General features: G+C 32.3%; 1 protein-coding gene across 1 annotated transcript; it reads right to left on the bottom strand.

The window, feature by feature from the left end:
* Positions 1-1,088: 1,088 nt before the first annotated feature.
* LOC145328536 (uncharacterized) lies at positions 1,089-23,686 on the bottom strand. Its single transcript, XM_080172251.1, has 11 exons — positions 23,608-23,686; positions 11,158-11,223; positions 7,348-7,447; positions 6,434-6,590; positions 6,035-6,196; positions 5,734-5,896; positions 5,141-5,289; positions 4,219-4,647; positions 3,797-3,998; positions 3,262-3,421; positions 1,089-1,486 (listed from the first exon to the last, which is right to left on the bottom strand). Exons 1-11 carry the CDS (start codon positions 23,684-23,686, stop codon positions 1,192-1,194), a joined length of 1,962 nt encoding a protein of 653 aa, XP_080028377.1. The 3' UTR covers positions 1,089-1,191.
* Between the last annotated feature and the right edge of the window lie 713 nt (positions 23,687-24,399).

Here is a 24,399-nt window from a genome sequence, read left to right as displayed (position 1 = left end):
TTATTTAATTTATTCACAACCGTTTTCTTTGATTATTCGTTATATCAATTAGTTTTAATAATGTCTAGTTTTACATTAGAACTTCGTACAAGAAGTTTTATGATTAATTTCAATTACGGGAAAAATTTCATTTGAGAACTTTTTTGCCAATTCAAATAATATAAAACATTAACTCTAAAGTTTTAAGGAAAAATATTTATTCTTTTGATGAAATATCAATCACTAAACTTTTTTACACCGGAAAAAAATATGTTTGTATCACAAAAAAACTTTATTTTATAAGGATATCATTTTACATAATATTATCTTTGGTTAAATAAAAAATCTTCAAAATTACAAAAAAAATCTTTAAAAATAAAACAAAATTTTGCTAAAAGCACAACAACTAAAGATTCGGAATTAAAATTTCAATATTTTATTCCCCGTTGCTAAATAACCTAACACCGTGCGTGAAAAGTGTGTCTGTCTGTATGTCCGTCTGGCTGGTTGGGCCAGGGGAATCGGAAAAGAAAACAAGGATATCAGATTCCCCGTGTTTTCGGGGATTAAAGTCTTATTCAACTCTTTACTCTGCCCGTCAAATCTGACGGAATTGACAAATATTCTGAAAAAAAACTTTGAATAAAATAGGATATACAAAGCAGGCATCTAAAGGAATAAGACAATGGCCAATAAATTGTTGTACATCCCCAATTATGATACACAAAATTACACCTTTTGTAGATTACAATTAGTGCAGTGGATGAAAAGTTTTACAATTAACCTAATGAACAAACCAATCAAAACTCAATTTAATTTCCCAAAGTTGTCAAGTCATCGAATAAGATAACGTTATAATAAAGCTTTAGGGAATAGTGTAAAAAAAACAGCCCACTGTCCCCTCCCTCTCTGCATACATCCTACATATTTCATTAAAATTTGTTTATATTTATTGTCTGTTCTGTTATAATTTAAAAAGTATAGATATTCGATTCTTAGCCCTTTTTTGCAAAAGCTTTTTATGGCTTAAGATAAACTTAAAAGATATAATTTTACTTAAACTTATAAATTTTTACTAAGTTTTGCTTCGGATTATAATTTTTTTTTTATTGATTTACATTATTTTTATAACAATAAAAAGTTTGACTTAATTTTCATGATTTTAAGTTCAATTCTGCAATCACTGAAATAGAGTTTTTTTAAGGGGCATTTTTACATGCCTAATGCTAAAGCAGCTACCGGAGAGCTTTCAAAAACAGCTGCTAATGCGCTAGCCGCCGCACTAGATGACACAGAACCGCCGTTGGCAGTTAGACCAGAGTATCTTAACAAGGCAGCTGTTGATGACGTTTGAGGCGGTGGCGGGGTGGGCGAGGAGGTGTGGTGGGGTCCCATACCACCCAGCATCCCTGAGGGCGAGGGCATGGGCAGTGGTGGGGGTGAGGTGGATCCGCCCCCCATTCCGTGCAGGGGGGAGTTGGGGTTAATCCGCTTTTCTTTCTGTCGTCTGAAGAAGAAAAAATAGAATTATTAAATTGAATCTGCTAGGGTTTGGTTGCAAGGATAAAAATAAAAGGTGTTCACGGAATACAGCAACAAAAATAGCCTAAAACCAACCAACTTTTTGATTGAACTACATTTTTTCAGAGGTCTTAAACTTCGCATGGTAAATATTTCAGCCAGGCTGACTATAGACCAATAAACATTTCGCGTCCGACATAGCAACAAGTTGAAGCTATTAAGAGTGCCTATAAAAATATGACGTCATACAATGAAAGGCTGATACAAAGATAAATTACCAATGGCTGGTTAGTATACTTTTTAATTAAACAATAGTTACAATATAAATAAAAGCTTTAAACAGTTTAAACAACTTTAACTGTTTTTAAAACACACCTTAAATGAAGAAATTGGGTGGGGGATGTTTTAAGCTAAAGCATACAAGAAGAACATTTTTATATATTTCAATTCAATATTTCAAATGAAAGGGATCATAGAATTATTTTAAGAGGAACAACATTAATTGCTAATGCTTTATACAATTTATTGAACCTTTTAATCATTGTATAGCTAGTTCATAAGGCTTCATCTATCCGTCTATTTGACTTATTGATTGTCATACTCTGTGATTTATTTACTTATGTATTGTCAGCTTTATATTGTTAAACTACTATTGGGCATTGTTTTTATTTATATAACATTTACAGGAACAACACAAACAGTAGATAATAATTATGACCACTGTTGGTCATAATTTCAACATGTCTTCAGGGTACTATTGGGGGGTGGGGTGGTGGGGGGGCTGAAGACAAGAAAGGATTATGTTGTATGAATCTGTCAATAGATTTTATAGTATCGTAGCTACTCTATAATAAAGTTTTGCATTCAGCTTGTCTACGCTATTTCTGTCTATATTGTCTAAGGCTAAACATCTCGGAAATTACTGGTTCTAATGGGTTGTAATTTTCAGGGAAGCTTTCGTATGTAATAAGCCACCCAACTACTTTCCGCCTTCCCCTAGAGGCTAGGTTGAAGCTACTAGGATAATCTGAATATGATGCAATAATATTCCTAGCTTCTAATCAAATGATTTAAACCATTTTATTCTTCAAGAATTGATAAGAATTTCTTCTGTATTACATTTAACGCTTCTTCTTTTTAAAATATATCTTACATATTAATATGCTGTTATTAGTGCGCTACTTATGTATAAATTTATTCTTGTTAAAATTTGTACATCCCTCCAATAATGAAAAAGGATAGGCTTGATTTTGCCTAACAAAAAGTTTGACTGATTTTTTACAAACCCTTTTTGGTGGATTTCTAAAGGATAAAAAATTTAAAAAGGTTGATAGTAAAACAAGGACAGCCATGCCTTTCAGTAGTGCAGCAATGACAATCAAACAACATTTTAATTAATAGAAAACAGTAGAGTATTAAACAGTAAGCTAAGACCGAAATTGATGCATAAAATAGCCTAAAACCATTACAGGACCTATGTGAACTCAAACTTTTTAGTGGTTAGTGAGATATTTACAAACAGACAAAGAGCCCTACTGATTTATAGAATACAAGAAAACCTTACTACTTTATATATTTTGACTAGTTGTCTCACCCCTAGCCTCTAGGGGAGGAGGAGTGGCAACAGAAAAATAGCCTAAAAACACCCAAATAAAGCTTTCTTTAAAAGTATAACCCATTCAAACCAGCAATTTCTGATATCTTTAGTTTCAGACAAAACCCTTACAACTTTATTTTATAGGATGATTATTATTGTCTTACCTATTGCAAAACCAAACTCTAACCACTTCTTTCTCCATATTAAGACTGTCTCCGATGGCTCGAATCTCTTCCGACGTGGGTTTGGGATTTTTCATAAAAGCTCGCTCCAGCGTGTAGCGTACATTGTTCTCGATAGATGTACGCTTTTTACGCCTTTTGCCTAAAAAATTTGAATTATAAAATGCACTTTAAGAGGTATAAGAGGTTTCCATCTATCTTAAAAACCCTACTCAAGTTTTTTTAAAAACAGTTTAGATTAACGGGGTTGGGTGGGTCGTTTTAGAAGTTTTTTTTTATTACTTTAGGTAAGGTTAGGTCAGATTATATTGGGTATACAGGTCAAGCAGAGGTTGAGCCCCTTCAGGGATTAGAAATATAAAAAAATACAATTTTCAATTTATTTAAAAAAAAAACAGTAGAGGAGTGTTTAAGTGTTCGATAGACACTTTTCTGGATAGATCCAGAGGGATATACCCAAAGAAATTTTTAAAAAAGATATAGCACTTAAGTATTTGATTTAATCTCTAAACCTTACCAATAAGATCTTGGTGGTTAATATTCGAATAGATTAACTTAGAGGGTGTCATAGTTCCGTCCGCATCCTCCAGCCACTTGTGCAGCAGCGGCTTCAGCTTGCACATGTTCTTGAAGGATAGGTTCAAGGCCTCGAACCTGGAGATCGTGGTCTGGGAGAAGTCGTTGCCATACATTCGGCCCATGGCTAATCCAACATCACCCTGAATATAATTTGTCATTAAGAAAATGAAAATTTATAGTTTTGGATTTATGTAGAGCAAAATTTTAAAGCTTGTATGTTTGTTACTTTAGGTCCGGTTAGGTTAGGTTATATTATGTTATAAGTAGACCTGCAGGGTTAGGGCCCAGCAAAGAGGTTTGGTGCAGGAAAAAAACCTACACCCCCACCCCTAAATAATGGCAAGCTACAAATTTGCTTACCTGTGTGTAACCTAACTTTATCCTCCTCTGTTTGAAATCTTTCGCAAATTCCTCCAAATCCTCCAGTTCAATATTCTCCTCCGGGTGAAAGTCCAGCCGACTTTGCTCCGTCGGGGACAGCGAGTTCGGCTCCGGCGACGAGATTTCCCTCATTTCTTCCTCCGTTGTGCAGGACTCCGTCTTTAAATCAGCTGATTGTATGGGGGAATAGGTGGATGATACGGGGAGGGGACGGTGGGGAGTGGTGGAGACAGGGCTGATGCGAGCGTGAGCGGTCATCAAGGCGGGTGGGGAGGAGAGGTAGGGGTTGTGGGTGCTTAATGGGGGAGGAATTAAGTCTTTGGCGGCTGGTTGGTGGCTGCTCTCTTTTTCCTGAAGCCTTTTTAGGTCTTGTAGCTGCTGGGTTGCTTGGGCAACAGCTTTCTGTATCTAAAATAGTTGTTATCTATTATCATGTGAATAAAAAATGTCTATAGATTGAAAAAGGTAAAAAAACAGGATAGCAAGAAAGATAGAAAAGGATAGACGGATAAAGAGAGCTAGAGAGAGAGAGAGAGAGAGAGAGAGAGAGAGAAAGCTCAAGAGAGAGAGATAGATAGATAGAGAGAGAGAGAGAGAGAGAGAGAGAGAGAGAGAGAGAGAGAGAGAGAGAGAGAGAGAGAAAGCTAGTTAATTTAAAAAAAATAAACCAATATATTGAGTGCAAAACATAAAAAGGGGTAAATAAAAAAGCTAAAGAAAATCCCTATTATAAAGTAACAGGATGTCTGTATGTATTTTTGTCTGTTTATACCGAGGGATCTTACTAACCACTGAACCGATCGGGTTCTCCTTAACAAGGTAGCTTCTCATAACTGTTTTGTGGGAGGAAACCACAATATAACTCAATCGAACAAGCAATAATCAATCAATCAAACTCTACCTGAGACTGCAAGAACATGACTGTATTATGTGCCGGAGTGGGTGGTGATGACTGCTGGTGTTGGAACGCGACCATTTGCTGCATTTGTTGCTGTAAATTTTGCTGTTGCTGCTGCAAATACAGCTGCAGAGTTGCTAGCTCTGTTATTCCTAAATGTGTTGAGATATAATTATATATTTTGTGATTAAAACAAAACTTCAATCTTAAAAGTATCCAAAAAATCTTTATTCCATTAAATAAATGGAATAATTTAATAAACCTAAAGGAGTTTGCATCCTAAGAATATAAAATAGCCTAAAACCTTCACGGGACCTATGTGAAGTTTACCTAATGTAGTCGGTAGTCATTGAGATCTTAAGCTTCGGGATGAATATATAATATATAATAGGATGAAGAAAAAAATTTCTTAACCTTATTGTAGAAAACATTACATTGCAATAAAAATGACCAATGATAGGCCAGTTTGCATTTTACCACTGGTTGGTAAATTACGATGTATACTGGCCTATCATTAGACATTAGTATTGTATGATGTCATTTTTTATTAGGCACTATAAGCTGCTCAAATGTGAAAGTAAAATTAATCATTTTACCTGACAGTCTAGAGGCTGGTGGTGGGGGTGGTCCCGCAGGGCTAATCTGACCATTAAACCCTGAAGAACTCAGCAGGGTTGACAGGGAAGGGGTAGTGAATGATGGAGGTAGACTGCTGAAACTTGGGGAAGGGGCAGACCACGGCAAGGTGGGTTGAGATGCCTAAAAAGATAAATACCATGAAAAATTTATGCAACAATTTGATTTACCTAATTAAAAATAGACGTTTTTTTTCAAAATTTAAAACAACATACAACATAAACTTACTAAGGATTGATCTCGTAGATTTAATTATAATACCTGCAGAGCCATCAGCTGATTTAGTGACATTTGTCCAGCCTGTAGGGCAGTTAAAGCTGTTTGTACAGTGTGGATAGCAGCTGCCGTAGGGCTGGCAGCTGGGCGGCTAGCTGCTAAACTAGTTGAAGAAGGATTGCGGTGTAGATATGTGCTTGTTTCAGTCTAAACAAATTACCATTGAAGCAATAATAGTTTTTTTTATCGCATCGTATTATAGATATCTTTCCGCGTATATCAAAATGAAAATCTATTTGATTTAAAAGTTTTAATTTTATGAATATTATTTTAATACAATAAGTCTTATAGACTTAGATTGACACAGAGAAAAGGACATACTTTTAATTAAGAGTACTAATTTAGGTTATTGTCATCCTTGTTTGACAAAAAATTTTAATGTACCTTTAAATAATTAGCAGAATGTTTTGGGCTGCTGCCAGCGGCTGAAAGCTTGGGACTGCTACATCTGGCTGAATGTTTGGGGCTGCTGCTAGCTGCCGGAGGACTAGAGGGAAGCTCTCCGGAGTTTCCACTGCTGTTGGGAGAAAATGAACATCTTCTAAAATAAAATTAATGTTGAATTTAAGTAGAGTAACTACTCTATAAGTGTTTGTGTCTGTCTGCATGTATAAATAATCAGATAATTATATTTCCTTGATCCCAGTATTTTATCATCTTCCCTCAAATTATCTTTTCTCTCGAACACAGTAATAGTGTCTGACTGATTATGACGTAACAAAAAAAATTAGCCAATGAGAGGCCACTATAAATTTTACCATTGGTCAATAACGGCCTCTCATTGGCTAATTTTTTTTTGTTACGTCATAATCAGTCAGACACTATTACTGTGTTCTTTTCTCTCCATACCCTATTTTAAAAAATCATTTTTTAAAATTAAATTTAATTTCTTTCCAAAAATCTTACTTTTATGATTGAGGTGCTACAAGATTTAAATCTTACCTATATGATTGAGGTGCTACAAGATTAAAATCTTACCTATATGATTGAGGTGCTACAAGATTTAAATCTTACCTATATGATTGAGGTGCTACAAGATTTAAATCTTACCTATATGATTGAGGTGCTACAAGATTTAAATCTTACCTATATGATTGAGGTGCTACAAGATTTAAATCTTACCTATATGATTGAGGTGCTACAAGATTTAAATCTTACCTATTTGATTGAGGTGCTACAAGGTTTAAATCTTACCTATTTGATTGAGGTGCTACTTAAAATCTTACCTATATGATTGAGGTGCTACAAGATTTAAATCTTACCTATATGATTGAGGTGCTACAAGATTTAAATCTTACCTATATGATTGAGGTGCTACAAGATTCAAAGCTACACTATCACTTGAACTGTCCGCTATCGAGTCAGAATCGTTTCTTTCGTCACTTCGCGGGCTTTCACCTTAATAAATAACTTAATAATTTGATAGTATTCAAATCCTATGCCCCCAGCATTTAGGACTAGAGGCAATAGTGGGAGAAATGAGGCAATGCCCTTAAGCACTTCAAGACTTGAAAGATAAAACAGTCTGAAACCTTCCCAGGAAGTTTCTTAATATCTAAACGGACAAGCAAAAAACTATTTAATATAATAGTATAATAGCGACTACGCTTCTAGCATTTTGGAGCACTGTTTTTGAAGGGGTTTGGAAGGTAAAATAGAGTTAATCTAAAAATAAAATATTCTAAAATCATCTAGCTACCTAAGTGAATGTTGAAATGTTGAACTCAATTATCGAGATCTTAACTCATAAACAAACAAACAAAACTGAGGACAATTAGCAAGAAATATATGATAACAATTTTCAAATGCACAGACATGAAAATATGTAATAGAGTAATAATATGAAAAATTCAGTAGTTTTACAATGGAAGTGAAACTGCGCAGAGACTGAGTATATTCTGTATCATAATCATATAGAACACTAAACAGACTATAGTTATAGAGTAGCTGCATCCATTTATTAAAATAATTATAGATAGAAGGTTTAATAAATACTTTAATAAAAATGCAATGACTGCCTAAATATTAATGAAATCCATGCATTTAATACTTTTAAAGTCCCAAATTAAGCTATGTGAAACAACAAGGATGACAACAGCCATAAAAGCGAAGATGCTCGTAATATATTTAAGCTATGATAAACAAATTACAATCCGTAAAATCTGCATAGAAAAAAAATCTTCAAAAATGTATCAAAGGGAGGGGACATTAGGCTGTTCAATACACTAGTCCCAAAATATTTATAATAACATTTTTTATTCTTTGGCTCAACAACTTTGGGGACTTTTAGTGTATTTTAATTTTTTAAGTTGGATTTCCATAAGTCCTAACTCTTAATTGTAATCTACAGAAGGAGTAATTTTGTGTATCATCATTGGGGACGTACATCAATTTATCGGCCAATTCATTATCCCTTTAGATCCCTGATAGCTAGCCGTTAAGTTGTACGAATAGAGGAACGCGCCATGAATGAAGAAAAGATTTGCAGTATGAATATAAAAAGCTGTAAACTAATATAAATTCAATTTCAGAGGAGTGTGTAATTTACATACATTAACTGTCCAAATTTTTTTCATGGAAAACTGGATAATTAAATTGATTGAAAAATATGCCATATATCTAAGAAACAAATGAAAATCTCATATTTGATAGTTGATTAAATTTTTTTTAAACATAAAGGCTAATTAATAATTATCTATTATCAAAGTCATAAAATAAAGAGGCATTTTTGGCAACGTTTTGCTATATAATACTTTTTATGGCATCCGAAGATATTTTAACGCTATTATGCTTATGTGTATCATAGTTTTCATCTATCATTTTCCAGTATGGCTTCAAAACCGATTAAAATCCGCTGGTATATAAGCGATTCTCAGTTATACAAAAAAAACATGTATAGTATGGTATTGCATACAATTTTCCACGAATATTAGAATAAAAATCATAAATAAATACCAGTTTTGTTAACTCGGGCCCTCGAGGCTAACAAAAACTGGTATTTTATTATAACTTTTCATTTTAATATCCGCGGAAACTTGTCTATAATACGATGCGATAAATAATTACTAATACCATCCGTTTCCCCGTGGGTATTTTCAATTATCTAAATGAATCAATTAAATGGTATAAATTAAAGAAAGTCGTCAAATAGCTGTCAATAATGTTCAGCCTATTATCCAGAGAGGGGCCTCTACTATCTACCACTTTTCCATTTTTTCAGAGAGGGAGTGGACATTGGGCTTTAAATTACAGCAGTACCCGAAGTTTTATAACAATATTACTTTATTCATTGGCTCGAAAATTTTTGGTACCTTTAATGAATTTTGTTTGATTGGTTTTAAACTAGTACAGTCCAAAAATTTCAACCAATATTTTTTTACCATAGGAGTGATAATTTTGTTTACTGTCAGTATGGATGTACATCTATTTATCGCCCATTTGATATTTCTATGTATTTTCACATACTTGTTGTAATCCCGTTTTATTACTTGGTATTTTGTTAAGGATCTTAGTTTAATTAATATTGACCATTGCTTCAAAAATAATTCAATAATATTTTAGTTTAATATTTTCATATTTGTATATCTCTATTCTTGATATTTTTCTAAAGAAGGCTGGCAACAAGTTTGAAATCGATAGGACACTTCTAACATGTCTTAATTAACAATAATGGCTTTCCGTTATAAATTTGAATACGAATGGACCGTCCTAAATGTAGAATAGAGTAGCTTAAATCTTTTTCTACTCAATAAAATGACAAACAAACATCTAATTACTTTAGAAATTTTTATGTTTCAAGTTCCCTATCTTTGGTTTTTTTACACAGACTGACCAGTGACCACGGAGGGAGTAGGCCTTGGACAATAAGTTACGCTGGTACCCAAAGTTTTATAACCACGTTATCAAAAACTCCTAATACTTTAAACTAGCGGATGCGCTCCTAGCATCTAGGGGCTCTCAGGAATCTATATTCGGAGTGCAGAAAAATAGCCTAAAACCATACCCAGACTTATTTATAAAAAAATAAATAGCCTAAAACCATCTCAGAGCCTCTAAGAGGCTTCACTGTAAAGAAGAACCATATTAGTTCATCAGTTGGCGAGATCCTTCGCTACAGACAAAAAAAGCTTATTACTTTATATTATTGGATAGGATTTTGATTGATTGTTTTCAAACTATAGGTGTTCAAACTTTTCAACCAATTGTTTGAATCATTGGGGAATATATAAATTTATCATCCATTGTCTTATCCTTATCGACCCCTGTAGACTGACATAAAAAAGTGGGACAAAATGATTTTCATTTCATAATTATTTGACACCTTAAATACGATAATTAAAAATAGTGCAGATACTCTATAACTAGTTTAATATCTACAACAGGCACGTTAAATTTGGTGGCCCTTGCACATTACGGACTTGCAGACAAAAGTCGTGCAATCAAAGGATTGTTTGTTCATTGGGTGTTATTTTACTTAATGCCCTGGACAGAAAAGAAGATATTGATTCCTTTATTAATGCTTGGTTGTTTGTACTGACGTTATAATCTTGTCATAGACAGTAACCTCGCCCCTAGAGGTAATATCATCTCGACCGACAGACCGCATTATAATACACACATACATTGCCACTTTTGCAGATTTCTCCATTTAGCTTGTTGTGGCTGCGCTGCTTATGGACATTGTTGTCCTTGTTTTTATACGTATAATTATGTTAAACACTATTTAAGATTCTTTAAGAAATTCATGATAATTGATTTTTTTGTACTTTTTTATTTGACCTTAATAAATTTTCTTAAAACCAAAGCAATTTTATCCAATTCATTATCAGTACAAAAAAATTTATAAATAAATTGTTTGCAAAACTGCTTAAATACAGGATATTGTTACAGGACAAACTTGCATTTTTAGGACTTGATTGTACCTAACTGTTATAGGAATCGTCATGCAAAGTTTGAAATAGTTAGGACAATTCTAACATGTCTAAATAAATGAACGAAAAGAGCTTATTGTCCCGGACGGACTGACACTAATTATAGAAAAGCTTCGCTTTTAAAAATACAATAATTAACTTAATAAATATAGATTGAATCTTTCCCTCAAGGCTTACCTGAAACTCTGGAAGGTAGAGACAAGGTCCATAATTTTCTATCCTCCACTCCATTTGGACGTCCATCTAAAAAGATATGTTAATAGAGCTGCTTAGCTTTTATTTTCCTTATATATCACTAGCAGATACGCCTCTAGAGGCCTCTAGGGGTACTTAAGGTATGGGGAGGGGTGGCAAGTTGGCCCTCTACTTTTCATTTAAGAGAAGTAAAAATATTAAAGGGGGATTTTTTTTCCATTTGCGGTTTCTTTTGGGAGGGCGGAGGTATCCTACCCCAAAATAGTTATAAAACCTATACGAAGCTTCACTGCAAATGAAAACCATATCATTGCAGCGGTCTTAAGCTTTATACACACAAACATCCTGTTACTTTTATGTAAGAATTAGCTTATAGAGTAGCTTTGCTGCAACGAAAACTTTATAGATTTTGAATGGTTTTATTTCCTATTTCTATGGTAATTCTGAGAGGCATTGAGAAACACTTGAAATACCATTAAGCACAATGGGATGGGGGTCCTAGAGTAGCTTTGCTTCAAATATATCACAATATAATAACAGGCTTTATTAGGTTGAAAATATACTGTGATGCAATAGTATTGAACAGATATAGGAATATAATTCGGAATGGAATACGGAATAATATAGATTTCAAAACAGGGTATAATATATATTCAATATTCTTAAACAACAAAGTTATTAAATTAATTAAAATTGGTAGTCTGATGGTTGACTCAAAGATTATTAACACTCCTTCAAGGGAGAAATGACAAAAAAGGAGTCTAAAAGTAAATCAGACCATTAACATCTATCATTCTGTTGTTGAGTAAAATAAAAAAATAAACTATATGAGAAAATGTTTATCCCTGTTACTTAGTTTGAAAACTGACCATTACTCCCCAAAGACGTTAAAATCTCGAGTCTTATATAGGATTGGAATGCAACACAATAATGTTTACTAATATGTATATTGAAAATTAAACTTTAATTCCATAAATAAAAGAATCCAATTGCTACTTTATCAACAGAAACGTAACAATATTAGTAATAGAGTTCGGAAATGCCTTGGCATATAAATTTTCTCTCTCCCCTTATTTTTTGACCCGCATTTTGATAAAAAAAATCAGTTTATATCTATTTAAATAAGACTCGGGACTTTGAACTACGTCGCAAATCCCTTTTTTAGTGGGTTTGAGATAATTTTTTTAGGGGAGGGGGGCGAGGAAAATAACTTTAAGCTAGACAAATGAGTAAACTCGGTTGGTATTTACCTATGTTTGTATGGTTTGAAGAAGAATTTACATATGGAAATTGAATTCACACCTCTCAAAACTTTTCATAATACTATCTCCCACACTATGGTACAGTATGAGGCAAATTTGTTTGAATTTATTTGCAATAAGGGGAAAGGTGGTGTTAAAACGCCCTACTTCGTTAAGGAAATGGTAAAATGATAAAATTTGCAGATAAAATCCAGGGATATCAAGGGATAAGACAATGGTCGATAAATTGATGTACATCCTCATTCCCCAATAATGTTAAACAAAATTACCCCTTCTGCAGATTACATTTAGTGGTTGGAACATTAGGACACTCAACTTAATGAACAAACAAATCAGATTTCATTACAGTCCCCAAAGTTGTTAAGCCAATGAAAAAGAAAACGTTATTATAAAACTTAGGGGACTATAGTAATAAACAGCCCAATGTCCCCTCCCTCCCTGGATAAAATTACATCTAAAGCCAATGTCAATTTGAAAAGCAAAAAAAATTAAATATAGACAAGAAATTTCCAAATTGGACTAATCACTAATGTATTCTTTTTGAATTTTTTTTTGCATATTCAAGATTTCTTTTTCTTGTGTTTATTGTTCTGCACTAATAGATTTTAAAGTGCACCTAGAGAATGTAATAAAGATACTTAAATTTAATCTAAAATGAAGTAGAAAGTTATTTTAAACATTATGATACACCAAATTGCCCCCTTCTTTAGAATGAAGTTATTGGTGTAAATATTTTAACTCTGCTAGTATAAACCAATCAATATTTTTTGAGAAGTTCCTGAAGTTTTAAAGCCAACGAATAAGATAACATGTTTGTTTAATTCTGAATACCAATATAATTTACAATACAATTACTATTCCCTCCTTAAGAAACATGTTATTAAATGCTGATATATTTACTATTTAATTATTATCCTTATCTTAAACAGCCAAGTGTAACTTCAAGAGACCTCATTGAGAAAAAAAAACTTTTAAATTTATTTCAATTTGAATGTCAATGGGTTACATTTTGTCCGTTTTGTCGAGAGGTATATCAAGTTATTGCTTAACTAATTTTCCATTGTCCTCTCCCTCCTGGCTGAAACCCAGGGAGGGAAGAGACATTGGACTGTTTATTGCACTAGTTCTCAAAGTCTTATAATAACGTTTTTTTTTTATTTGATGGCTTAACAACCTTGGGTAGTTTTATTGATTTTTGATTGGTTGGTTCATTTAGTTCAGTGTCCAAACGTTTCAACCACTAATTGTAATCTAGGGAAGAGGTTATTTTGTGTATCATCATTTGGGGATGTACATCAACTTATCGGCCATTGTCTTATCCCTTTGAATCCCAGGCTAAAACCTTAATCTAAACCCTAATTATTTCTAATTATCATAAAAATATAAAAATTATAATCTTTAATTTTTATGCTTAATCCAAGAATTACTTCCTAATGAAGGCAAAATGGGCGTAACTTTAACAGATTTAAAGTAACAGTTGTAAACCAACTATTATATTGTCAATACCTAAAATAAACAAGGAAGGCTAAATATAAAAGTAACGCAGCATCAAACAAACAAAAAAATCACATCAATCTTAATATAAGTAGTAATTTTTTTTGTCTGAGGCTTAAGATCTCAATAACTACAGAACTGATTGTATTCTCTAATTGAGTAGAGCTTCACATAGGCTATTTCATTCTTAGATTTAGGTCTTAGGATGGTTTTAAGCTATTTTTCTAGCTTCGTTCTGTCACTTTAAATAAAGAGTTCCTAGATGCTAGGGATGCAGCCGCTAATCTATAATAAAAAAGGTCTTATTTTCTATTATGTGTTTTTAAGAAGTATAATAAAGAACAGATAGACGGACATACCCCAAAGAGAATAGCTGCGCTGCCAATACTGATTAAGAGGTCAACTGTCCACTGAAAAGCATATGTTTGTGCTTCATTGTTAAATAAAATAATGTTATGGCAAGAATAGCACTAAGTTCTCCTAGCCTGTTTGGAGGTTTCCCTCAAAGTGCCTAGTCGAGCACAGAAACCTGCATCAATTTAAAATAAATTACGGGGAGGGGGATGGTTTTTTCTTTGTTTGTTTACTTTGTGTTTGTTTAGGTTAGGTTATATAAGGTACATGGTAACTCCGCAGGATTAAGGCCACCCGATGGGAGTAGGCATTGAAATACCCCCATAATTTTAATGTATTAATAGGGAGTTTTTCTGTCCTTGTTAGAGGTAGATAATTTTTTTTTGGAAGGGGGAGTTCATTACTTAGGATGCAAAACTATTTTAAAACCAAAAAAAATTTTGAACGCGCTTATAAGGATTAAATAATGTATGCACAAATGTATGTAAAATATTTATTACGTTTTCAAAAGGATCATTGGTTAAATTAAAACCAAAGATTAACTTTTTAGGAACTTTAATTTAAGTAAAATGTATGATAGATCAGAGATCTAAAGGCATGAGACAATGGTCGATAAATTTTTATACATCCCCAATGATGGTACCCCTTCTGTATATTACACTTAGTGATTGAAACTTATTGAGACAAACAATAAAAATTCAATGAAAGTCTCCAAGTTGTTAAGCCAACTAATAAGAAAACATTATGAAACTTTGGGTATTATTGTAATAAACAGTCCAATGTTCCTGGTAGTTTATAGTAGTCAGAGGAATCACCAAAAAAGTTCAATTCTAATGAAAGTTACTCTATGGCAAATATACATAACACTGGTCATTTAAAAAGTATTGTCATTCTATTAGGATTTGGAGTTTTATCATGGATTTAAGAATAAGCAATTTTTATAAAAAAAGAAAATGAAGTATAATGCTAAACAGTTGCCATAAGCTAATTCTTAATTATTTACATTTTATTTGGATATTAGTTCAATTACAAATGCTATTTCGGATTTATACAAAAGATATGCATGAGCTACATTGCAACTTTCTTAAAAATATTTTTTTTCTGACCAATTGCATTTTTTTACTTTAATTGTTATCAACTGATGTCAGCTGGAAAAAATGAAACTAATAGTTATTTCTCGTATCGTATTATAAACAGCTTTCCGCGGATATAGAATGTACAATTATAAGATTAAAACCATTTTTTTAGCCACAAGGTGCCGAAGGCACCGGCTAAAAAAACTTATGATTGTACATTTCTATATTCGTAGAAATCTGGATATAATACGATGCTAGACATAGTTTTTTCGTATGGACGAGAACCGGTTCCTATCCACCGGATTCGAATGAATACGAGAAAATAGATTTGCTTTTCCCTTTCCCCCTGATAATTGGTCATTCTTAGTAAAATTTAGTTAATGCAAATGTAAAACCTCATCTGCCATACAAAATTTTTGAGAGCGCAGCTACTCTACAGCTTAGATAGGTACGTTTGTCTGGATGTCTTTGAAGGCTAATACAAAATTCAGGAATAAGTATTGTACTTTATTGCAGTATTTCAGAAACTAGAAAATGTTGGGAATTTCAAAACAAGTTAAAAATTACCAGTTAGCGTGCCGTCTGGCTGTAGGGTAGGTGTCGGTTTCAAGTCAGGCATATACTCTGTCATACTAGAAACGTTACTGCTGCTATGTCTTGGCCCATAAACAGACATTACTCAATCCTTACACAGTTAGGACTTCCAGACAAAGGTTGTGCAATCTAAGGTTTGGTTGTCTGTTGGATGTTACTTAATCTATTACAAGCGGATAGAGCTCTGGAATATCTATACTTAACATATCGAAGGAAAATTCTAACTGGGTAAAAATTGCCTTTGATATTTTTCCTTGTTAAACATGTTTTTTATTTATCTTTTTGTTGTTCTATTTTTGGACAAAATTATCCTTGTTCACGTTTGTACGTTGTTGGTCTAAATATGTTTCAAATGGTGTGTTGACAATATTCTCTCTCTCCCATTCATTGGTTTTAAATTTTTAGATACTATAGTCCAAAAATAATTTTAAATCTATACAAGATGTAATTCTTTTGATCATTTGTAAAAAAAACTAGCTTACTAATGGAGATCTAAAGCATTACATAATATATGATGAAGGGTCAAGGAATATTCTTTATGTGATTAAAATTCTAATTATAATTTAATTATAATTCAGGGACAGGAAGAGATATTCTGTTAATCAAATTAATCAATTTATTTTTTTAATATTAATGTGAAAATCTTTCCTCTCTCAATATTTTCGCAAGCCGGAAATAATCAAAAGACTCGTAAATGTATCGTATGTATTGTAAATGGGCTGGATTTATACTATTTTCCTGACATACTCTGCCTTCTCCTAGAGGCTTGAGGCGTATCAACTAATAGCAAACTAAAATGTGTGTAACTTATGATCTCGCTATCCACTGAACCTTTATCTTATATATTTGCCCATATCCTTGATACTGCCACTCTTGATAAAGATGGTGTCGACATAATTAATGAGGGATTAATAAGACATTCACACTCATCACTCAGGAATCTAAAGGGATAAGACAATGGACGACAATTTGATGTACATCCCCATTGATGATACGCAGAATTACTCCTTCTGTAGATTAAAATTAGTAGTTGAAACTTTTGCACACTCAACTAAATTAACCAACAAAGCTAAATTCTATAAAAGTTCCCAAGGTTGTTAGGCCAACAAAAAAGTTAATATAGGACTTTGGGGACTAGTGTAATAAACAGCTCAAGGTCCCCTTCCTCCCTGCTCTTCACAGATGAATAATTAATTTATTCTGTTGAGATAATTATTTATAATTAATATTTATGTATGGATAATTACATACATATTAAAAATCATCTCAGACGACAAGTAGTGTCAACATATTTTTGATAAAAAACTAATCATCTTCTAAAACATAAAAAATAATTCTTTTGAATAGAAAGTTTGAGGATGTCTGTCCGTTTGTCTGTCAGGGATTTAACGTACTAAATACGATTCTAAAACAAATACGATTAATCTTTTCAGGGATTACCTATACCTACCAAACATATCATGATTTTAAGGACATTTTAAAACTTGTAACGCATGTTAGAATAAAACTAACTGAATGAATGTTGTCATCCGTATTTTGTATTTCTAAATATTTTGTCACCAGAAAAATTGTTGTCACGCCCTTGAAATTGAGATCTCAATGTATAATTGTATTTGTAAATTTATGTTATGCAATATTATTCTCTCTCTCTCTCTCACTGAATAGTATAGATGAATGGATGTCGCGTGCTATACTCAATACTATTTATGTAAAATATAATTATACAGGGTCAATTTCAAATACGGATCCATTGTAAACACGTTTGTTTTTCGTTGACTCAAAAACTTTGGATCTTTTATGGAATATTTATTTGGATGGTTCCCAACTAGTAGTGATAGCGTTATGAGCGAAGCATGTCTAAAATCAAGTCTTAATATGTAAGTATGCTCAAATTAAACAGTTTGGGGATTATCTTTCATACTTCTACATACATCCACTGATTTACTGGATGTGTAAAAGGAAGGCAGTCCCCCTTCTAAATAATGTGTTGTTCGTTTGTTAAGGTTTGGATGTAAAGCAGTCTTATTTGTTAGGCTTAGTTTTTAAGAATGTTTTCATCGTTGTTTTATAATATTTTACCAGTAGTTTTGAGACAATTTTAGATTAAATATGAAAAACCCTTTTTTACAAAATGTATATAAAATCTCTTTTAGTGTGACAAAACGGGGACAATTAAGACATTCAATCTTTTTTTTCACAAATTTTTGTAAAACCTAGAACAAAAAAGTCCTTAGTAATGCAGCTATTAATATTTTTAGCGAAAAAGAACAAATAGGCATTATACAGCAAGAAAAGATAAAATGTTGAAACAAAAGGTAACAACAAATTTTTGTAGGATTTTTCAAGGCACAATTTCATACTATTTTTTGTTAGGGCAATTATTTGATTTTCTCTAGATCTTTTTAATTATTATTGTTTATGAAATACAGTCAGACCGACAAACCCCATTTGTAAAGTATCTGCGATTCTATAAAAAAGGGATCGCGGCGTTTTTCTTTGTATGGCAAATAACCATTAGATGGTCATTGTTGCTAGAAAAAAGGAGATTTGAATGGGTTGAAAACACCCTAGTAGGTTATTTTATATGGGCCCTAACTAAAATTCATTTTTATCAATAATACAAATTTAGTTATAGGTATTTAAAGTTGCTATGCTTATGAATTAATTCCTATTTGTGAAAAATCATTCTGAGATTAATAGGACGATTCAATCATTATTATTCATTTAAAATAGATGAATTAAAATACTAGTTTTTAAGGGTAAAACACTTTTCAATTAAACCTTGGTCCTTATGGTTGCAGAAATCTTCTTTAAAAAATTGTATAATTCAAACAAAAGTAGCTTTTACACATTGACTTAAAAGTTTAAATCTAAGAAGCTCTATAGTGCCTGTAAAAAATGACGTCATACAATACAAATTACCAATGATAGTCTGATACATAGACTAAATTAACAATGACAGGCCAGTAAACATTTAATTTACCAATGGTAGGCCAGTATGACGTTAATTTTGTAGGCACTACGAAAAGCTTCAGTACTAGTCTTTAAAAAAAAACCTATTCTGAAAAGGCGCCCTTATCAAGACCTATTTGATCTATCCCAAAAGGTTCGATCTTCCGTGAAATATTCAAATTAACAATAGAAGATTTTTAGAGGTATTTAAATATGTAAAATAACAGTATGTTATAAGTCTATTATAGCTCGATACTCTGCTGTTATCACTTCATAACATAATTATAGAACCTAATTATGCCTTTGAAAGTGTTATCTCTGTAACAGATTGATGTTAACGGAGTATTCTTTTCAGTTTTCAAGTTTTATCAAAATCTTTATCCAAAAAATACACATGCTAGAAAAAAATGTGTTTTATAATAAAATATATTAGAATATTTGGATCTACTGCAGTTCACGGTAAAATATTGCTGGTAACGCAAATTGCCAAAAATCTATGAATTTTAAGGGCTGCTAGCTGCCAAACGGCTGAACGTACAGATCATACCCGCACACCATTTTAAGCGGTATAAGAAGGCCTACAAATAATCTGAAATAGCCCAGATCCAATGATGCACAGGGAAAACTTCAATGAAGAAAAAACGCGTAAAATAGGCCTTTTTTCGCGCATTTCTCTGCACTGCGAGATAATTATGCATAATTGATTTGTGGCTATTCCAGATTATTTGTAGGCCTTCTTATGCCGCTTAAAACAGAGTGCGGGCATTATCTGTACGTTTAGCCGTTTGGCAGTTAGCAGGCTTTAAAATTTATAGATTTTTGGCAATATTCGTTACCAGCAATATTTTACCGTGAACTGCAGTAGATCCGAATATTTTGGGCTTTCACACAATAGCACCAACAACACTCCCCTCCTCCTTTTACTTTTGAAATTAATTAAAAATAAGCCTGTCAACTGCTCGAGACCCTAACCTTGCGGGGCTTCTTAGTATCCAATATTACCTAACCAGACGTAAAGTAATAAACAATTCATTTGAAAACAAAACTTTAGGCTTAGAGAACTTTTGAAGTTTACTAAATGACAAACTAACCTAAAGACACAAACTTGCAAAGAAGCTGCGCTACTTAAAAAAACCACTTCCTTGTCAATCATTTATTGAACAAGGACAATCATGTCTAATGTTGTGCAGCTAAACCAAAATGTTGAAACATTACATTTCAGATTGAAAACAAAAGTAAATGCTATCAATGTAAATAAAAAAATTGTAAACATAATTCTAAGTCATTTAAAAATAAGGTTTCTCTGAAGAACGGACGTAAGTACTAACACTCTCTAATGACAGAGTAGCTTCGCTACTAACAACCTGTCAACAATCAGAATAATTTAGCATAAAAACTTTGCAATGATATTTTCGAAAAAAAAGTTTTTAAAAAGTTTTAAAATGCCACATTTCATATTTTGACAATAAATAAGACAACTGATATTAATGATTAATACAATGATAAAATCCTGATATGTACATTTTAAAGAAAATAAGAAATATAATTTATAGACCTAACAATAATTACCTTTCAATATTTGTTTTTCAGATTCATAAGATTTATTTTGCTTTAAACTTAAGATAAGTTCCTAGTGCCTTTTCCGTTTTAGGGGTTTAAAGTAGTACAATAGTAAGATCAGTTTTTTTATGTAATAGCGGCATTGTCTCTTGAGGCTTTTTTAGGCACTTTAAAGAGGAATTTGGGGATTTTAACTCACCACCTTTGGTTTACTTTTTAAAAGATCGAGTATTTTTCTTTTGTTGGGGGGGGGGGGGGGGAGTCTAATGTGGATTCTTCTTGGTAGGTTGTCGTATGCAAACAAAAGCGAGATTTAACTTTAATTGAGTTTTACTTTAATGGATTTTGTCATCTTTGCTACCTTTAATTACTTTAGATTCTACTGCTTCACTACCAGTAGAGATAATTATCCATTTTTATTAAAAAAAATGTAAATAATAATCTAATTAAAAAAAACCTCTATTTTTGTAATATTTTCAGTGAAACTTTTATTGAACAATTGTTGCTGTCATGATTGGCTATTTCTAGTTAATGCATGGAAATTGTTTTGTGTACTATCATTTCTGCAAAAAAAACTTATTTTCGCAAAAGACACAATAGCAGTAAAAATGACGCTTTCTTTTTGGTTAGCAACTTTGGGAATTTTTTGAATTTTTATTGGTTGGTTCATCAAGTTGAGTGTCTAAACGTTTTAACAACTAACTGTAACCTATAAAAGGGGTGTTGGATCATTGTTGATGAATATGAATTTATCAGCCATTGTCTTATCCCTTTAGATCCCTGGTACCATATAAAAAGCTGTTGTTATAATTTGTAGTTCGGACGATTTGTTATTGTGATAAATTTTGTGAAAGTGATGAGACACTAAATAGTTTTATTATAAAGTAAACAATAAATGCAAAATACTAAAAATAATTTTAAAATTTAAATTACGTTTTAAAAACTACTGATTAAAATTAGAAGATCGTTCATACATATTACATAAGTTAAACAGCAATAGTAAGTTTGATAAAAGCACAGCTTAAATGGAAAAATATACAGCGAAAATGTATTATTAAAACAAAGTTACTTTAAAGTGCTTGGTAGAGCACATAAAAACCCATTTTGAAACACAATTTTTGAGTGTTAATGAATAGTACTTCAGGCTAGGTAGGCAAGGGTGCCAAGTTCATAGTTCTGTCGGGGGAGGGGGGGGGGGGGGGGTGGGATGCTATAAAAAATTTCAAAAATTTGAAAAAAATATTTCGAAGAGGATAATACCTGGAATTCTTATCAACACAATGATTAAAATATCCTGAAAATTTTAACTAGCAGAAAAGTTATAAATGATCTTTCATTTACATTTAAATATTTTTTGATATGATTAGAATAGAAATTTATTTAACTGCTGCCAAAAGTTGCAACGCGAAATTCCAACTTTTATTTGCTATAAAAGTCTATTTGCAATTTACATAAATATTAAATATCAAGCAAACTAGAGTTAGGATCCATGATATCGTCAGTGAACAACCCCTGCCCACCTAATTTTCCTTCATGTATGATTTCATATTTTCATATTATCAAGCAAACTAGAGTTAGGATCCATGATATCGTCAGTGAACAACCCCTGCCCACCTAATTTTCCTTCATGTATGATTTCATATTTTTTTTCTTAGAGGTAAAAGCCTTTCGAGGCCTTCCTAAACCCTAAAATTGATTTTTGATTGTCTCGTGTTTAAGCGTTTCAACCACTAATTGTAATCTGAAGAAGGGATAATCATTAGGGATGTATATCAATTTATTGGCCATTGTCTTATCCCTTTAGATCTCTGGCCAAATATACCCCTATCAATTTATTAAAGAAAGTCGCTAAAATAACAGCGTGTGACGTCATAAAAATAAGGGATTGTCCAACTCTTTTATAGGGGTTTTCTTTCCCACTCCTTCTCTCCTCAATCCTCATTTTTATGACGTCAGAATTTTATTGTGAGCAACTTTCTTCACGTACAATCAAAAATAAATAATAAGGAGGGTTATGCGTGGTTTTAAGTGTGGAAATTAAGGATAAAAGTTTGCCATGTTCTTTTTTTTGCATTTTCCAAAGTTATTTTGAATATATGTAGATTTTAAATATTAAAGCATTTAGCTTGTGCATTGGTAAAAGGATACTTAATATGGATTAAAATTGTTTTATTTAAACATAAGATTATCATTTTTTTTTTCAAATTCAAAACTACCAAAGAAACTTTAAAACATATCTTCTTTGTATTTAAAAAAATATAAATCAAATGTTTTACCCTTTTTTTTTGATTAATGTTTGTAAACCAATTTCTAATTTTCTAATTTGTTTGGAGTAATCCTAATTTACAGGTTTAGAAAACTGATAAATTTTTATCCAAATAAATAAGATTTAGCCCATGGTAGCTACTAAATATTTGGGGAAGGTTTGTAGGAATGTCCCATTCCTCCCTGGCATCAACTAATTTCCATAAATTTGCACCAATACTTTAAACAAATAAAGTCTAAATTTATTTAAAGTCATAGTAATTTGTTTAAGTTAAATTGGAATTTTATAACATAAGTTATTTGTTTAAAAACTATGGGTATAGTCCCTTTCGTGGCAACGCACCTTAAGGGGCGATTCTTCGTATTTTTCATAGTAGCTTTAGTCCTATTTCTTGACCCTGCGGGGCCAATTGCCTAACCCTGTAGGACAATCACCTTACCCAATATAACCTAACCTAACCTAGCCTAAAATAAACTCTAAAAAGCCATTTTAAAATCCGTACATAACAGAAACTGAATAAATATAAAGTAGATATATTGTTCTAGACCTTATATCATAAAATTTAATCTAATAAACATTGAAACACATAAAAAAACTAATTATAAAAAATATTAAACATAGTAATACACCCATTTAGCGCGGTAACGAAAAGTTAACAAATTGATTAAATAAATATGTATACGTTATCTTAATAGTAAGTTTAAAGGACATTTAAAGACAATTTTTAACACATGACATCAATAAACTAAAAAATATTATAAAAATATCATTCTACCAATAAAGAAGAAAGATACAATTCCTTAAACTTGCTTAAGCTAAACTGACGGACATACCCAAGTTATTGAGTAGCTACGCTTCTAACAACATTTAATACCTGGAATTGAAGCCTGGATAAACTGATTATGCCCTGAGAGTTGTGTATACCCTCCGGGTCTATCACTTAAATTCAACATTTTGTAAAGAGTCAAATTAATTAAAATCACTAAAAAGTCATTTATTGTCAATGATTGTGCAGTCACCAATTAGTCATTTAATTGCACTCTGGTTTTTGGACACTTGAGAAGTATTAGGCAAATTTTTCCGATAATATTTTGTGACAGAAGAAATTATCACGATTTGTTGCCTTCCCTACTTCAATACACAAATTTCTGCTTCCAAGGATTTAAATGCAATTGACGTTTTTCTTCTTTGGTTGCTATTATTAAAATATTGGTGCAATATTCTCAACTTGTAGCCTTGGTTAAATAGCTTAAAACCTTTACAGATATCATTCAAATTATTATTGTGTTGTATTTTCCGCAATTTTTTTTTCTCTCTCCACTTTTTGTGTGTGTGTCCGCTCCCAAAGGCTCTGAGCGGAGTTGGATCTATTTGTAAACTGAAAAGCAGGACCATTTCATGGTTACCCCCCTCACTTTATTTCCCCTTTTTTCTCCCCCAAATTTTAAATTTCCCCGATGGTTCTTTACCCCCGGGGCATTTTAATACTACACCCTGCACCTCCCCTCACCCCTCCCATCCCCAATTTTGATATAATATCAAGGGGATGGTTTAATATTTAAAAAGGGAGGATGATCCTCTAAAAAAATCATGACCCAATATATCCCCGTCCCCGAGTGGGAGCACTCCCCCACCCCCTCGGGTCGGATGAACCCATATTTTGCCT

The sequence above is a fragment of the Acartia tonsa genome, chromosome 9 (genome assembly GCF_053477335.1).
Source record: "Acartia tonsa isolate MP-2025a chromosome 9, ASM5347733v1, whole genome shotgun sequence".
NCBI lineage: Eukaryota > Metazoa > Arthropoda > Copepoda > Calanoida > Acartiidae > Acartia > Acartia tonsa.
The sequence above is the reverse complement of the archived record's forward strand: the minus strand, read 5'-3'. Positions and strand labels throughout refer to the sequence as shown.